This window comes from Harmonia axyridis, chromosome 6 (genome assembly GCF_914767665.1).
Source record: "Harmonia axyridis chromosome 6, icHarAxyr1.1, whole genome shotgun sequence".
NCBI classification, from domain to species: domain Eukaryota; kingdom Metazoa; phylum Arthropoda; class Insecta; order Coleoptera; family Coccinellidae; genus Harmonia; species Harmonia axyridis.
The window spans coordinates 3,676,123-3,692,851 of record NC_059506.1 but is presented as its reverse complement, the minus strand read 5'-3'; the positions used below and the strand labels follow the sequence as shown (position 1 = coordinate 3,692,851).

Here is a 16,729-nt window from a genome sequence, read left to right as displayed (position 1 = left end):
AAGGAAAAAATGGTGCAAAATAATGAGGCGTGACTTAATTGGACCTAAAACTACTTCATATGTGTGTGAAGATCATTTTGATGTAAGTACCTATCAGTACTAGCTGTCTATTTCTGATAATAAAAATACTAAGGTGTAAGTTGGTTTGAAATAAGTTATTGAGTAAAAATAACGTTGTCCTTTCACGAAGCCTTCTTCCATTATGGTGACATAAAAACAAAACTCGAGTTAAAACTACACTGTACAACTACAAACGGCACGAGAGCCTTGGCGCGGCTAAGTATTTGAACGTAATTTATGGTATAGCGACAACAGGCAAGTGGCGTGACGTCACAGACAAGTTGGAGACCAAAGACGTTCCGCGCTAAAATACGTAAATTTAAATAATCTATTTCTCAGTCATTTATTGATGGATTTTCAAAATTTTTTCACTGATTTATCAGTTTTGCTCTATATTTTAATTCTATCGTGTCAAATATAGTATTATCAACATCACTAAACTAGTCCATTGTTTTACTATCTTACCGATTATGCACTCAGATGGACGATTATGTCGGAAATAATATTCCTGTAATGGACTAAACGTACATGGTGGGGTTTTACAATTTCAACACGTTCAGCAGTAGGTAAAAGATCCATATTGCTAAATCGCCAACCTTCAACTGAACATACGACGCTTCGGATGACAGTTTTATTCGACATACACGAAATAATTTTGAAAAAGTAAATAAAAACTTCCCCAGTGACCTCAGTAGTTCTTGGTTATAGTTAATAATATAATGCAACTTTTATCATTCACAATCAAGAAGTTCTTTGAAGCAAGTGAAGCTTCATTTCGAACCTAAAGTTGAAGATTAAAAATTTAATAATTCTACCTACGGTAGCTAGTTTCTCGATGTAATCATCTGGAGCTCCCAGAGAAGCTAGACCAATTTCTTGTGAAAACTGGGCGAAGGCCGGATCTGCAAACAATGGTACATGTCCCAAAAGTTCGTGACATACGTCAGGCTCTGGCGTGTAGAATGGTTTACTGGGATGACGTATGTACTGCGTCGAATGGAACACCCTGAAAGCCAAGCCTGCCAAGAAATCTCTCGACGAAAGTAATCCAGCTACCGGTCGTAGTCTGAAGCCTGTACAGTCTGCAATAATATATCGAATAAAGATAACAATCAAAAGAGGGATTGAGACAGGGAGGAGTGCTGTGTCCATAGAGTAATAATCATATATAGAGGAAGTATACGCAATTTTTACATGTCCCCAACATGGTTAGATTACGTTGTCGGATTGTGATATATTTGCAAAATCCACAATTTTACTATATCGTTATGAATGTATATTATATTCAATGAAATATACAATGCGCAAAAAAATTAACGCACATTATGGAAATCTCAAATTTATTCTACAACTGAAGGTGTTCTCAATGATAATTATTTTTATCAGAATTATGCATGCATATGTTATCCACTTTCAACGTTTTTCTTCAATACAGATGTTTTTCCCAGCAGGAATAAAAAAAGATTAGATTATCAGATTTTGAATGTATTGGCTCCATTCTGAAATCAGTTGTTCTCGATCAGTTCTAGTGATCAATAGTTTTTCTTTCGTTTGATTTTCTACACTCGATCGCTATGCAACGCGAAACACGCAATTTGACCCAAGCGGTAGTTTTGCGAGAAGAAGGGTGGACATACACAAGAATTGCAGAAAAGTTTGGAGTTTCCCATACAAGTGTGTCCAGAATGTTGCAGCGATTTAGGGAGACAGGCATGAATGTCCGAAGACCAGGGCAGGGTAGACCACGGGTAACAACTGCCATTAAAGAACGTTACTTGAAAGTTTCTTCGTTGAGACAACGGTTTGCAACCGCTCGCCTCCTTCAAAATCAGCTTGAGCAAACTCATGGGGTGCAAATCAGCACTCAGACAATAAGAAATCGCCTCAGAGAATATGATTTGAGATCTCGTGTCGCGGCAAGAGGCCCAGCTCTTACCCCAGCCCATCGAAGGGCGCGTTTGGATTTTGCGAGAGAGCATATCCATTGGGAAGAGGCTGATTGGGAAAGAGTTCTCTTCACAGATGAGTCTAGATTCTGCCTCTACCATTGTGATCGACGTTTCCTTGTTTACAGACGTCCACATAATACTACTGGTTTCGGGGGAGGATCGATTATGGAATATCTCTGACTGCTCGCACAGACCTAGCGGTCGTTGATAATAGAGCTATGAATGCTGATAGGTATATAAGGAACATTCTTGAAGAGCATGAAGTGCCATTTGCCCCATACATTGGTGAAAATTTCATTTTTATGGACGATAATGCCAGACCCCATCGTGCGTGCATCGTTCAGGAGTACCTTGAAGAGGTTGAAGTCTCTCGAATGGAATGGCCAGCAAGAAGTCCAGATCTCAATCCGATTGAGCAGGTTTGGGACAACCTCAATAGAAGGCTGAGAAGTTCAGAAAATCATCCAGCTACTCTTAATGACTTAGGAATCCAACTCAGAGAAATCTGGGAAGGATTAGGTCAGAACATTTTAAGATCACTCATTTTGAGTATGAACCGTCGTTGCCGAGCTGTAATTAACGCAAGGGGTGGAAATACCAAGTATTAAATCACTTATCAGCATTCCAGTATTTTGAAAATTGTTTATTTCTCTTCTTTCACATAAGATTCGGTGAAATCCTGAATTTTTCTTCCATTTATAGTTATATATATATATAAGTTATAAAGTCAATGTAGAGTTAACTAAAATTAAAATTGAGATTTTCAGAATGTGCGTTAATTTTTTTGCGCAGTGTATTTAAGTGATTCTAGATCACATATGCAAATTTGAATATTTGGAATCCAATATTTTTCCTAATTGTCGAATTTATAATAAGCATAATATTTATAATTTTCTGCATCTACCTGTTGAAATCCAAGGTTTGGCAACTTTTGCTCTCCTAGTGTCATCGGTTGTTTCACGTCGTTTGGCGCGCTTGAAGTTTGTTTTCTGAATTTCTGATATATTTAGGTATTTATTTCAGTATATTTTGAGGTAATATGAAACCTTGATTAACTATGGGACATAAAAGGTGCGTTCTTTGTGGAGAAACTCGCGAATTGAGTGAAATATCGTATCACTGATATGTTTTCATTTCCGCGCACGAGGACCCTGTGCTAACTTGAGGGCGGCCGAAGAACCTCAACATTTCCGGATTCTTCTCAGTTTTTTGCTCATAACCTCTAAACCAAGCAGTTTTCGACCAAAGCGTTCATTTTTAAAGTTGTAGATCATTAAATTCTCTACAATTTTGTATCTACAAACTTTTTCGTAAACCTAATATCAACTGAGATAGAGTCGATCAAATTTATAGTCCAGTAGTCAAAGAAAAAAATGTGGGTCTGCTGGAAAAAATTCCGAACTTGATAAAACTCCTACAGATTGTTCAGGGGTGTTGTGGGATGACACTGTCGAGGACCCTCTGCTAGCTTGAGGAGGGCCGAAGAACCCCAACATTTCTGGACTTGGATAAGTTGACAGAGTCATGCCACAACAGCTTCGAACAACCTGTAGAAGTTTCAAGTTCGGAATTTTTTCCAGGTAATAGTATATTATTCAACGAGCGGTAATGTAGGTCATAACTCACGCAGATGAAGTTTGCAGCACGAGCCGCAGGCGAGTGCTGTAATTCATCAAGTGAGTTATGACCATTACCGCAAGTTGAATACTGTACTTTATCTAAGACTATTAATAAATATTAAGAAAAAATACAGACTCAGAATATAGACAGAAGGAACGGGAAATAAACATATGTGCACGATCCCGAGTACAAGATAGATGGAAACTTAGTGTTACCAATCACAATCGAACTAGCTTCGGCTAGCTCGAATCCAGTACAGAGTACAGACATTGAACTTTATTGAAAAACATTAATAGTTGCCTATAAAAATGCATTAAAATATACCAAAAAACATTCCCTGTAAACGATGACTTAATGATCCTACTGCTACACCAATCTTGAAAATGTTTTCAAACTCCTTTATATTTTTTTCGGGCAAATAATTCTGTATGATAACATTAGCTGTTTGTTTTTTGGAAATATATGCCTATATAATATTTCATCTTCACTATCTGAATTAATCGTTTTCAGCAAAACATAATTAGGTATCAACTTAATATGAAAACGTCAAAATTATTGAAGTGACATTCCTCCCCTCAATAACAATAATGGAATGTTCCCTTTCGGCCAATCGAATAGAAGCAGAGAAGTATAGAAGCACAGATCCATATTTTCCGATTTATTATAGTGAGTTATAGCAGTGAAATATTATAACTCACGCTTCTTGTTAATAGATACTATTAATTGCTCAAAAGCAGTTGAATAATGAATATATAATTCAATAGGAGTAGATAAAATGTATTTATTTATCTACTGGACTATTATAGCTCTGTGAGGAAATGGTTGGTCAAATGAACCACTAAATCTGAGGCTAATTGATTTATACTTCTTCAGCAATTGTCTCATATTACATTAACTTACCCATCAAAAAATTAGTTATATCTTCAAGCTGAGGTATGTTGTCTTCTCTATAACCACAATTCTGGACGAGAAGGGGAAACACATGGTTGTGTTCTTTGCAGGCGTGAGTTGGATATAAGGCTGTCAATTGTCTGAATACTTTTCCCCAGGTGTCTATTTCTTCCTTCGTATATTCCACCCTCGGCAGAGGCTCCCCGTGTTTGTAGTTGTAGGCGATATCTGCAAAGTATTTCCTTCTTTTTCTGTAAACTGGGTCCGTGAATCCTGGATGATCAGCATCCAGTTCAGCTCCATACGATAATATTTGATTGGCGAATTTGTCGAGGTCTCTTATTCTTCTTGGAAACCATGGTACACTGTCTATAAAAAGACAAAATACTTAGTTTTAAACAATAAAATATTACTTCTTTTATATGAAAAAATATTCCAAAAACAAAGGAATTTTCAATTTTCGGAATCGAACCTATAAAAGTACTGGCATGCAACGGAATCCTCTATTAGGCCAATTGAAAAGTCCCTAGTGTGATGCACAGATGGCGGTGCTAGTATTAAATCCATATGATTTTTGGTTAGTACCAACCTCTAAACGATACGTGTCAAAATTTAACAGCAGTTCGACCATTAGTTTGTGAGATATTGCGTTGTGAGTGAAGCTACTTTTGTTATTCGAAAAAAGATGGGAGAATGAATTTCATGTGCTGATAAAATATTGCTTTTTGAAGAGCAAAATACAGTTGAAGCAAAATCTTGGCTTAATGAAGAGTTTCCGGGGTCAGCACCAGGAAAATCAACCATCATTGATTGGTATGCTAAGTTTAAATGTAGTGAAATGAGCACCGAAGACGGCGGTGGAAGCCCAATAAAGGCTGTCACCGACGAAAAAATCAAAAAGTTCACAAAATAATTTGGAATGACCGTAAAGTGAAGATCGAGAAAGCAAACATTGTGAAGATATTATCTGAACGTGTACATCATATCATTCACGAATATTTATACATGAGAAAGCTGTGTGCAAAATGGGTGCCGCGCGAGCTCACAATCGATCAAAGGCAACAACGTGTTAATGATTCTGCGCAGTTTTTAAAGCTGTTTAAGTGCCATAAACCTGAATTTTTGCGTCGATATGTGACAAAAGATGAAACATGGTTCCATCATTTCACTCCAGAGTCCAATCGACAGTCAGCTGAGTGAACTGCACACGATGAATCAAAACCAAAGCGGGGAAAAACACAACAGCCAGCTGGCAAGGTTATGGCATCAGTATTCTGGAATGCGCAAGGTATAATATTCATTGATTACCTCCAAAAGGGCCAGACCACCAACAGCGATTATTGTATAGCGTTATTGGATCGTTTAAAGTATGAAATCGTTAAAAAACGGCCCCATTTGAAGAAAAAAAAAGGTGCTGTTTCATCAAGACAATGCGCCGTGATACAAATCAAAATTAGATGAATTGGGCTTCGAATTGCTTCTATATCCACCGTATTCGCCAGATCTGGTCCCCAGCGACTTTTTTCTGTTCTCAGACCTCAAAAGAATTATCGCTGGAAAGAAATTTAGCTCCAATGAAGAAGTAATCGCCGAAACTGAGGCCTGAGATTGGGTCATATTTGCATATATAGGGGTAAAAATGCATCAGTTGAGCACAGAAAAACTCAAAGCAGGGATATTTAACGGCCCACAAATAAGACAATTAATTAAGGATCCTGCCTTCATAAATTCAATGAATTAAGTTTAACGAGAAGCTTGGACATCATTTGTTGCAGTTGTAGAAAATTTTCTAGGCAAACATAAAGCTAAAAACTATGTTAAAATGATCAACAAGACGGTAAATAGTTTCAAATCCTTAGGGTGCCATATAAGTATTAAAATACACTATTTACATAGCCACTTAGACCGTTTTCCAGAAAAATTAGGACACATAAGTGAGGAACAAGATCAAAGATTTCACCAAGATATTAAAGTTAATGGAGGACCGCTACCAAGGAAGATGGGACATGCACATGATGGCAGATTACTTCTGGACTTTAAAAAGGTACTGTTTGAAAAACCATTCAAGAATGTCGCGGAAAAGAAGCTTTCGAAGTGTCGAGTGACTATTTGATTTCTTCGAAGTTTTTTTTTGTTTGAAGTATGACACAATATTGTGTTTTGTATAACGAAATAAAAATTTTGTATCTACTTTTATTTACCACACTTACGGATTTGAGTTAAAATAATGTAACTTATATTTCTCTAAAATTGTATTTCTCAAAAATTTGATCTCCTAGGTAAAAATGAATATGTTATTTGAATTCAGGACATCAAATTGATAAAGGATCAGCTCAAAAAAACCTCAATACCAAAACAGCTGTGCACATGTTATGTATTCAGTACAATCATAACAATTCTCTTCCAATAAATATGAGCTCTTCAAAATTTGATTGCTTCATTTTTTGCATTAAAAATGTATGGATCATAATCTTGAGCTAGAGGGATCAAAACGGTATAATAACTTGATTTTTGATTTATATGATAATTACAGTTTCACACAGAAGCATTACCATTTCGAAAGAACTAAACAAAATTGCATTAAATAATTGATGCTTTCATCAAATTATCTCAGAATTTCGTCAGACAATAACTATATCATTATGCAACTTTTTCGAAAATTCAATCAGAAAAAAATTTGGAAAATCCCATTCAGTGATTATTTCATTCACGTGTAATTGAACTAACAATACAATTTCACAATAATATTTTCGCCAAAATATTTAGCGAATAATTTACATGAGTATTTCGAAATGCTTTCTATTCGGAAAGGGTCAAGGACAAGAAACAAGAATCAACTGATGAAATCAACCTTTTTTTGTCGGGAATAAACATTTAGAATCGTCCGAGAAACTTGAAATTCATTCATGTTTATATTCGAATTTGAGCATTCGTTTTAGGATAAAGAACTCCTTCATTGCAAAAATCAGAATGTTATCAGAGATTATGAAATTTGCAGACCTAGTAATGAATTCTCAAGCTAAAAATCATTATATTGAGAAAATTGAGTTTGTACATCATAAAAGTATTGAATATAGTGGAATAGTTGAATAATATAGGTACTAACTGACAAAGAAACTGCAATATCGAGAAGGAGCTGTTTAAATTTATCTATTATTCATTTATTTTTTTTTGGTAAAACAGATATTATAGTAAGGAGTAAATGATTGAATTTGAAGAAAGAAATCGTGAAGGTTTTCTCATGTAACAATTTTTGTTACTTAAGTATTGTAGTCGTTTTTTGCAAACCAGCTGTTCGAGGAGATCCAAAATCGATGTTTAGATGTTGTTATAATGCCTAGAGCACGTGTACGCGAAATCTGTGGCACATCTATGTTCTTAATTCTTTTCTATAGTTCGACCAAGAAGTGGGGGAGGACCAAGGGGGGTAATTCATTCAACAGTATATATTATAACATTATAGTTCTTTGTTGTTCTCGTAGCTTGAGACACAGTGTTCACCTTTCCCATTTCAAGTTAGTAAAATATTGGCCTTGGCGCTACTTGGTTAGTAAAGGCCCATACAGTCGGTCATCGGTCTTAGCCACCAAAATCATCGTAAATACCCAAGTCGGTGAATTGTTGGACAGTGCCTGATTCATAGTTTTCATTAACTAGTTATGTGGATTTTATAAAGTGTAAATTGTGTTCAACTTCAATCATGGGCGTAACGAGGGGGGAGGGGGGTTACTGGGGACGTAACCCCCCCATTGATCAGAAGGAAAAAATTTTTTTGGCAGAACAATAAAAAAATACCTTGGATGATTTTGCTTTTTCAAATTTGTTATTGTGGAATAACAGAAGTATCATTGTGAGAAGAAAAATATTTTTAAATAGTACTACATGAAAAAATGCTTATTTGAAGTGTAAGCAATTTTCTCATTCATCAGCTATTTAAGCAAGATACCAAAATTCCCTCTCTTTTCAGTATTATTTCTTACTTTTACAAGTAGAATAAAATAATTCTCGCCCAGAACCGCGCCTAACCAAGAGCGAATAATACTATAATTTGAGGGAATCGGGGCACCGTAAGTGCCCCTCAATACTCGGCGCCTCTGGGTCGATAGAAAAAATCAGAACCAATGCTGAAAAAGAATTTGCATCCATATCATCAGAGACTATGGCTGAATTACTCAGTACCTCAATAAAAGCCCCAAGAAGAACTCGACGCAAACTCTTAGGTGCAACATTGAAATCGACAATCCTCAATCATACTTTAAGATATCCCTATTTTTGCCATTTTTAGATCACTTTTTAAGTGAATTAAATAGTCGCTTTCTGAAACATCAAGACGTACTGAAAAGTTTTGAGTATCTTATACCGACCTCTACCAGTAATGCTGAAGTCACCAGAACACAGGAAGAAAGTTTTAAAAAGCTCCTGAATTTCTATCAGGAAGATATTCAAATTGGTGACATCGCTGCCATTGAGGAACTCCATATATGGTACGAGAGTGTGAAAGATTAGAAAATTAGCTCAAGAAAGTCAATCAATTATTACACTGCCTGCCATCAGGATGTTTTCCCCACTATCAACACCCTCCTGAAAATTCTTACCACTCTTCCTGTATCGACATCAACCAGTGAAAGGTCCTTCTCATCTCTTAGAACTGGCCAGCAAAGGTTGAACGGGCTTGCTATGCTCAATACTCACAGAGAGCTAGATATCAATGCTGCTGAAGTGTTGGACGAGCTGGCAAAAACACCTCGCCGTCTTGAATTTAGACTTTCTTGAATGATTGGCGGAGCGTGATAGCAATTTTCACTTATACATTGATATTATTGAATATTTTCAATCTTTTTTTAATTCTTACACGTATTTCATTGTTTATTAAGTGTAGCATTCAATAGTATAATATATATTGTGCCGGTATGATGAAATAAGTTTTTCACACAAATCTTCGAAAGGAAACGATATCTACACTCCGCCCCCCCCCCCGCTTTTCACTTCAGTTCAGGTCACTCGCTAAAACCTGGCACTACCCATAACCCTCCCCATGAGTCAACTCTAGTTACGCCACTGACTTCAATAGAAATTGTGGAAAATCTTATAGTCCTTCGAAACACAGAATCCAGTACCTTACAGTCCAATTTATATATGGATGTTCTACATCTAACAGTTACAATATTACCTTTAAGCCGTTGTTGTCGATAGAGCAGAGTTTGAATAACACTTATCAAGCCACTATTTTGATTCCAGAGATTTTTTCTCATCGAAAAAACAGTGTTTTATCATACACACGAAACGTCTTGTTATCCATTGACAATAACAAATATAGCGTTCACTATCTCGATTTAATTTTAGCTCTATGTTTCCAAATTTTGAAACGTTCCTTTGAAGCTTGGTACTAACGACAAAAAATGGTATGGCACCCTTGGTGCCATCTGCGGGCCAGGCCGAGGACTTATTGAGTGAGGTAGTAGTATTATCGATATTTCACATTACTCTTACCTTTGTTATCCCTGTAGTCTCTAGAAATTATATTAAGATAGTCGCTCATGTCTTTGATGTCCATGATTGCAGATGCGATATCTCCACTTGGGGCACATTCCACCATGAATTCATATCGTCCAGGCATCCTGGAAGATGGCCTCGATTCAATGTGCAACAGGTTAACATCGTTCTTCATGAAAATTTTCAAATACTTGGCCAGGATTCCACATTCGTCGTCGTGAGGTGCAAAAATGAGACAAGTACTTTTTGCTGAATCTCTGCCTGTTTGGATGTAGTTGCCTCCGGGCATGAGCTTAGGCTGAAAAAAATACAATGAAATTAGAGATGTAGTTCAACTTCATGGTATGTACAGTTTCAATTCGCGTAAAAGTCTGTAATTTTATAATATCTTACTACTTAAATGATTAAGTGCGACTCATTTATGAAGAATTAGGAGACAAAATCAATTATATCCATATATCTGGCTAGATACCGTGTTTACGATAACTCTCTGGCTGAATGTGCTATGGAGAATTGAATTTTCAAGATGAGTTAGGACGAGGACCAATATATGGCAATGGTCAAACAATGAGAGTAGGACAATAGAAAAACCCTCTGATGAAACACTGCGGGTCTTGCTCGGGAAATGAAATTTTTTATGCTTTCACCGACCTATGCCAGAAAGCTCCTGAAGCTACCACTAGCTGAGCTTTGGATAATGACGGGACTGCTGACAGGGCACTGTGGGTGCTCTGTTGAAAAGAGGTAGAAACAACCGAATACATAAAGTGCAAATGTCCGGGCCTACGAACCACTGACATGAGAAAAGCTGTTCTGGATATTCACAAAGTAATAGCCAATGCTCCTAATGATGTCGTCGGTTTCGTTAACAGAAGCGACGGCCTCCCAGGGTTTGTATGAATAGGAAGGGGTTAAGAACAAATAATCAATTTAGTTGCTGTTCCCGGTAGGCTATCAGAGCCGCAAAGAACCCGATTCAGTAAATAATGATGATAATAATAATAGTTGATCATCTTTCCAATGGACAGAAGATAGAAGCAATAAAATCGGACGATCTTTATAAATACCTAGGAATGAAACAAAACCGACGAATAAACCATCAAAAAATGAAGGAAGACTTAACAACTGAGTTCATTAGGAGAATCAACAAAATTTTAAAAACAAACCTCAACAGCAAGAACATGATGAGAGCTATCAATACATATGCATGTTCAATTCTAAAATACTCTTTCGATATAATTCCATGGATCAAAACAGATATAGAAAAACTGCAACGCAAAATGAGAACCTTGATTACAAAAGCACACAAGCACCATCCGAAAAGTAGCATTGAGAGGACGACACTGCCGAAGAATAAAAGAGGCAGAGGTCTGCTAGACATCATAGAACTTGCCCATGATCAAATTGAATGCCTACGAACATACTTCAAAGACAAATCAGGCACGTCAGAGATCTACAAAGTACTGTGTGAAGCAGACGAATCAACACCTTTACAACTGCACAAGGAGCAATTGTCATTCAACCACCAGACAATCCAAGAAAAACTGCAAAGATGGAGAGAAAAGCCTCTACATGGACGACATTTCAACGAGGTAAACCAGGATCATGTCGACATTGAAGCGCTCACATCAGGTGCGATGTATCCAGAAACGGAAGGATTTCTTTTAGCCATCCAAGATCAAGTGATCTCAAGAAGAAATTACTGCAAGCGTATCATGAAGGATCGAACTATTACTGACGATCGATGCCGTTATGGGTGTCCAACGAATGAGACAATTCAACATATCACGGGAGGATATCAAATGTTTGCAGGAAATGAATATAAAGAGACACGATGCAGTAGGAATGATACTACACCAAGAAATGGCAACCAAATTAACACTAATTCATTCTGAAAAAGTGTCATACTACAAGTACCGACCGGAAACCATCCTGGAAAACGAACGCTATAAACTGTACTGGGATCGTACAGTCCCTCACAACAGGCCAGATATACTGCTTGTTGTCCTTGTTGATAAACATCAACAGGCAGCAATACTCATCGACGTAGCAATACCTAATAACAACAACATGCGTCAAAAAGAGGTCGAAAAAATTTCAAAAAATAGGACCTCGAATTTCAGATAAAGCGCCAGTGAGGAATGATATCAACGAAAACTATTCCAATTATCATCTCAACACCAGGAATAGTGCCCAAAAATCTCAAGAGAAATATCAAGCAACTAGGACTTAGTGAGTATATATTATGTAATATAATGCAAAAAGCTGTTCTTTTAGGTACTGCAAGGACGGTCCACGGACCACAAGGACCAGACATGACCTAGCTCTACCCTTCTGATATTTTAAGTATCTGGGATTGAGTGAATGTTCCTTTTAGCGAGGAGTGAGAAGCCGACGGCGAGGAGAAATCCTACGCGTATAGGCAAAAGTCGGGAAATAGTTGATGAAAGCCCCTACATGGACGACATTTCAACGAAGTGTATCAAGATCATGTTGACATTGAAGCGTCGAGCTATTGGCTCACATCTAGAGTGATTTACTCAAAAACGGAAGATTTTCTTCTAGCCATCCAAGATCAAGTGATCTCCACGAGGAATTACTGCAGGCATATCATAAAGGATCGAATATTACTGGATTTATTTTTTTTTTTTTATTTATTTAAGACAAATAGGAATACAAACAGGTAAACCCCAATACAGCATTCACAGTTTGACAATTAATATATCATACAAGATATTGAAATAATGAAAACAAAATTCAAGCTATGCTATGAACTATAAACTAAAAATTAAACATAACATTATCTGAAAATGATCAGCATACTGAAAATACAAAGGGCAACTTTAATTTTAAAATTCTCTTCAATTCATGGAGTTGAACATTGAAAATATCAACATCACATGAAAAAGAATTAAATGTTGACAGCATTCTACACAGTGGCGAATTTTGGGTTACATTAACTCTACGGAATGGAACCGCGAATAAATCACGGGATCTTAGTCTTCTCTCCGGTACTCTAAAATCGATAGATTCGAGAATTTCTGGGACATTAAGTATATTATTTACTAATTTGAAAAGCAGACACATATCATTTAGTCTTCTACGATTCTCCAAGCTTAATATTTTAAAACTTCGTTGAATTTCGGTGTAGTCATGATCAATAATCTGAATTTTACTTCTGAAAGACAAGAACCTCAAGAATTTATGTTGTACACTTTCTAATCTACTAATATAACATCTATACTGTGGATTCCATATTGATGTTGCAAAATTAAGCCTACTGAATACAAATGAATAGTAAAGAGTCAACAATGTTTCATTTTTCTTGAACAATTTTCCATGCCTGAGAACAAACCCGAGCATCTTATTCGATGACTCAATAACTCCGTTAATATGCACGTCAAATGTCAACTTCGAGTCCAGAAACACCCCCAGGTCTCTCACAGCATCTTCCTGCTTTATAATCACCTGATTGATAGTATAATCAAATGCAAATGTGTTGACATTCCTAGTGAAAGATATTTTGAGGCACTTGTCAAAATTCAGAAAGAGGAAATTTACTCATAAAACCTGTCCAAATCCTCCTGAAGTTTCATACAGTCTTCGAAACTACTTATCCTCAAAAATATTTTGAGATCATCAGCGTACACCAAGAACTTAGCATAATGAAAGCAGCAGGATATATTGTTTAAATAAATAATAAAGAACAAGGGCCCCAGATGAGATCCCTGAGGAACACCCGATCCATTATGAAAAATGCCCGAATACTGTCCATTCACGCATACAAATTGGGATCTATGTAGAATATATGACTGTATCCACCTCAACAAGCTCCCACATATACCCACCTCCGCAAGTCTTCGCAATAAAACAGCATGATTTATTTTGTCAAAAGCCTTTTTAAAATCTGCATAAACACTATCAACCTGAGAATGGCTTTCAAAGCCTTCATTAAGATTTTCTAGGAAATTCAATAAATTTGTTTCCAGATTTCGACCCCTGACAAACCCATGCTGATTTTCTATTATTATGTGTTTTACATGATTAGAAACGAAATCGTATACCAATGACTCGAAGAGTTTAGGAATAGCCGAGAGTATGGATATGGGGCGATAGTTCTTGATGATATTTTTTGCGCCACCTTTGTGAACAGGGACTATCTTCGAGAGTTTCCATCTATGGGGAAAAATCCCCGAATGTAAAGATGTGTTGAAAATTATAGTGAGCGGTTTCAATATGTTTATTCTACATTTGATCAGAAAAAGTGGTGGAATATCATCTGGGCCGGGACCCTTATCAGGATTTAGAGCATTTAAAGCCTTTTCTACTGTTATCTCATTCAAAGTGATTTCAGACAAGTACATACTGTTATAAAGATTCTGTACTTCATTAATATTATCGTGGTTGCTCGTAGACGACTCGAAAGCACCGCTGAAAAACTGAGCAAACAGATTGGCTATGTCCTCAGATGAGGAAACCTCAACATTATCATTTTTCATCTGTGAGGGAAATTTGCCATGTTTTTTCTTACTTTCTTACTTTCTTACTTGGATGTCCAACGAATGAGACAATCGAACATATCACTGGTGGATGTCATATGTTTTGCAGGAAATGAATATAAAGAGAGACACGATGCAGTAGGGAAGATACACTACCAAGAATTGGCAACCATATTAGAACTAATTCATTTAGAAAAAACTGCCATACAACAAGTACCGACTGGAGACTACCTAGAAAACGAACGCTATAAAGTGTACTGGCATCGTACAGTTCTGACTGATTAAACAGTCCCTCACAACAGACCAGATATATTTCTAGTTGATGAACATCAAAAGAGAGCAATACTCATCGACGTAGCAATACCAAATAACAACAACATGCGTCAAAAGGAAGTCGAAAAAATTTCAAAATATAGAGACGTCGAGTTTCAGATAAAGTGCCATGAACGCGGAATGATATCAAGGAGAACTATTCCAATTATTATCTCAACAACTGGAGGAGTGCCCAAAAATTTCAAGAGAAATATCAAGCAACTAGGACTCAGTGAGTATATCATGGCTCACCCTCTAAATACCCCCTTCATAATAATATCAGAAATGTAGAAGTGCAATAAAAAAATGTTTTTCAACAGCATACATTTATGCAAGAAATTTGAATCAGGTGGTATTCATAGTTTATAAGTTATGCGGAGTTTTTTTTTAATTTTATCAACTTTGGAATATGCATTTTGGGTCATGAGTTTATTCATCAAACTATACTTATTTTTCAATGTGCTATCACGCCCAGAAAGCTCGGTACACATTATGCATTTTATTTCTCGTTCATATTTCAAAATAATAATTAGACCGAGAAAAAAAAAATTGAAAAGCAACTGACATTCCGTTAAATTTTTAAATTAGACACATTCCTCAAATTCGATTCGATATTTTCAACGTTTTCAAAAGTTAACGATTGAAAAAAATTAACCAACTCAGATCTTGTAGACAAGCTGCGAAAAAAAAATTACGACATTAACTAAGAACTCACATTTCTGATCACTCCACTACCACCCATCTCGAACGTATCGAATGAATAATAAACACAATAGATTTATAACAACACTAAATCACTAAGAAGTGCAGCTGATTTTCTGCATGAACAACTGGTAAATGAATTAGGAATTAATTTCATTTGGAAGGTAATTTTTACTCCTTGTTCGACGAAGTCAGTTTTTTTGTTCTTCAAACCAGCCTGCGGTTATTCCGTACTAGTTTTCAATTTCCTTATTATTATAAATTACGTTGTTTGCAGAACTCGATCGTGAACGTCACTTATATTTGCGAAGGTAAAACCCAAACGGCTTTTGCAATTTTGGATGCAATTTCATCACCATACTTCTACCTGGAAATATAGAGAATTGAAGATTGGTAGATGAGTCATTCAAAAATGGAAATATTCCTAAGGATTATAGTTTTGATTATAGGACATTGGCGTGAATAGTCTTACTCTCGAAAAAAATTTCCCAAGTAATAGTATATTCTAAAACAAGTTGCAGAATGGGCTCCTATTCCAACACGAATACGAAATGAGGGTTGAAATTGCCTTCTGCAACGAGTATTAGACGATATTTTTCTATTTCAGTCAAGCTTTATGAAATATTGTCGAAATTAAATGAAAAATTCAGATCATTTAACCTAGTGACTTTTGTATTGTATCATGGCAGTTGGTGTGACTGTTGCCAAAATTGACAGATTACGGAATTTGAATATGAATCGTACGTTTCGAATTTTAAAATAATTTACAATTACGCATTCAATTCGTGAATTATTTCTGACGAAATCGATTTAACACCACCAGAATTAAGAGAAATTGCGAATAATGTTGGAAATCATTTCCCTATATCCAAATTATATTATATTGACAATTATTGGCGTTTGTTGAAATTTGATAGGATTGGAAGTCGGTATAGACAACCACAAAACGAAAAATATAACTGAAAACGATGGTGTAATGAGTTCATTACAGCACTGTTTTTAGAACTGTAATGATCTCATTACGATACAGAAATAGAGAAAATTCCATTTCTACACCAAAATCGAGTATTTTCCCAAACTGTTTTTGTTTCAATAAGTATTACTTTTGCAGTTACACACTTTATATGGAAAGTAAATATTTGTACAATGTCATTTAAAGAATAAAAGTGAGAGGTTTCATTTTGATATTAAAAAACGAGTATA

At 36.1% G+C, this 16,729-nt stretch overlaps 1 protein-coding gene across 2 annotated transcripts in view; it reads right to left on the bottom strand.

Annotated features, from left to right (window-relative positions):
- Positions 1-16,729, bottom strand: part of LOC123682245 (protein henna) — a 35,666-nt gene that overhangs the window by 6,348 nt on the left and 12,589 nt on the right. The window contains exons 1-4 of one of the 2 annotated variants that reach the window (XM_045620779.1): positions 15,540-15,742; positions 10,011-10,311; positions 4,530-4,889; positions 880-1,142 (exon numbers count right to left, since the gene is read on the bottom strand). In XM_045620779.1, coding sequence (XP_045476735.1) covers positions 880-1,142; positions 4,530-4,889; positions 10,011-10,311; positions 15,540-15,566 — 951 coding nt within the window. In that variant the 5' untranslated portion in view covers positions 15,567-15,742. Of the gene's footprint in view, positions 1-879; positions 1,143-4,529; positions 4,890-10,010; positions 10,312-15,539; positions 15,743-16,729 lie in introns of those variants that run through there. The other variant, XM_045620778.1, reaches the window with a different exon arrangement.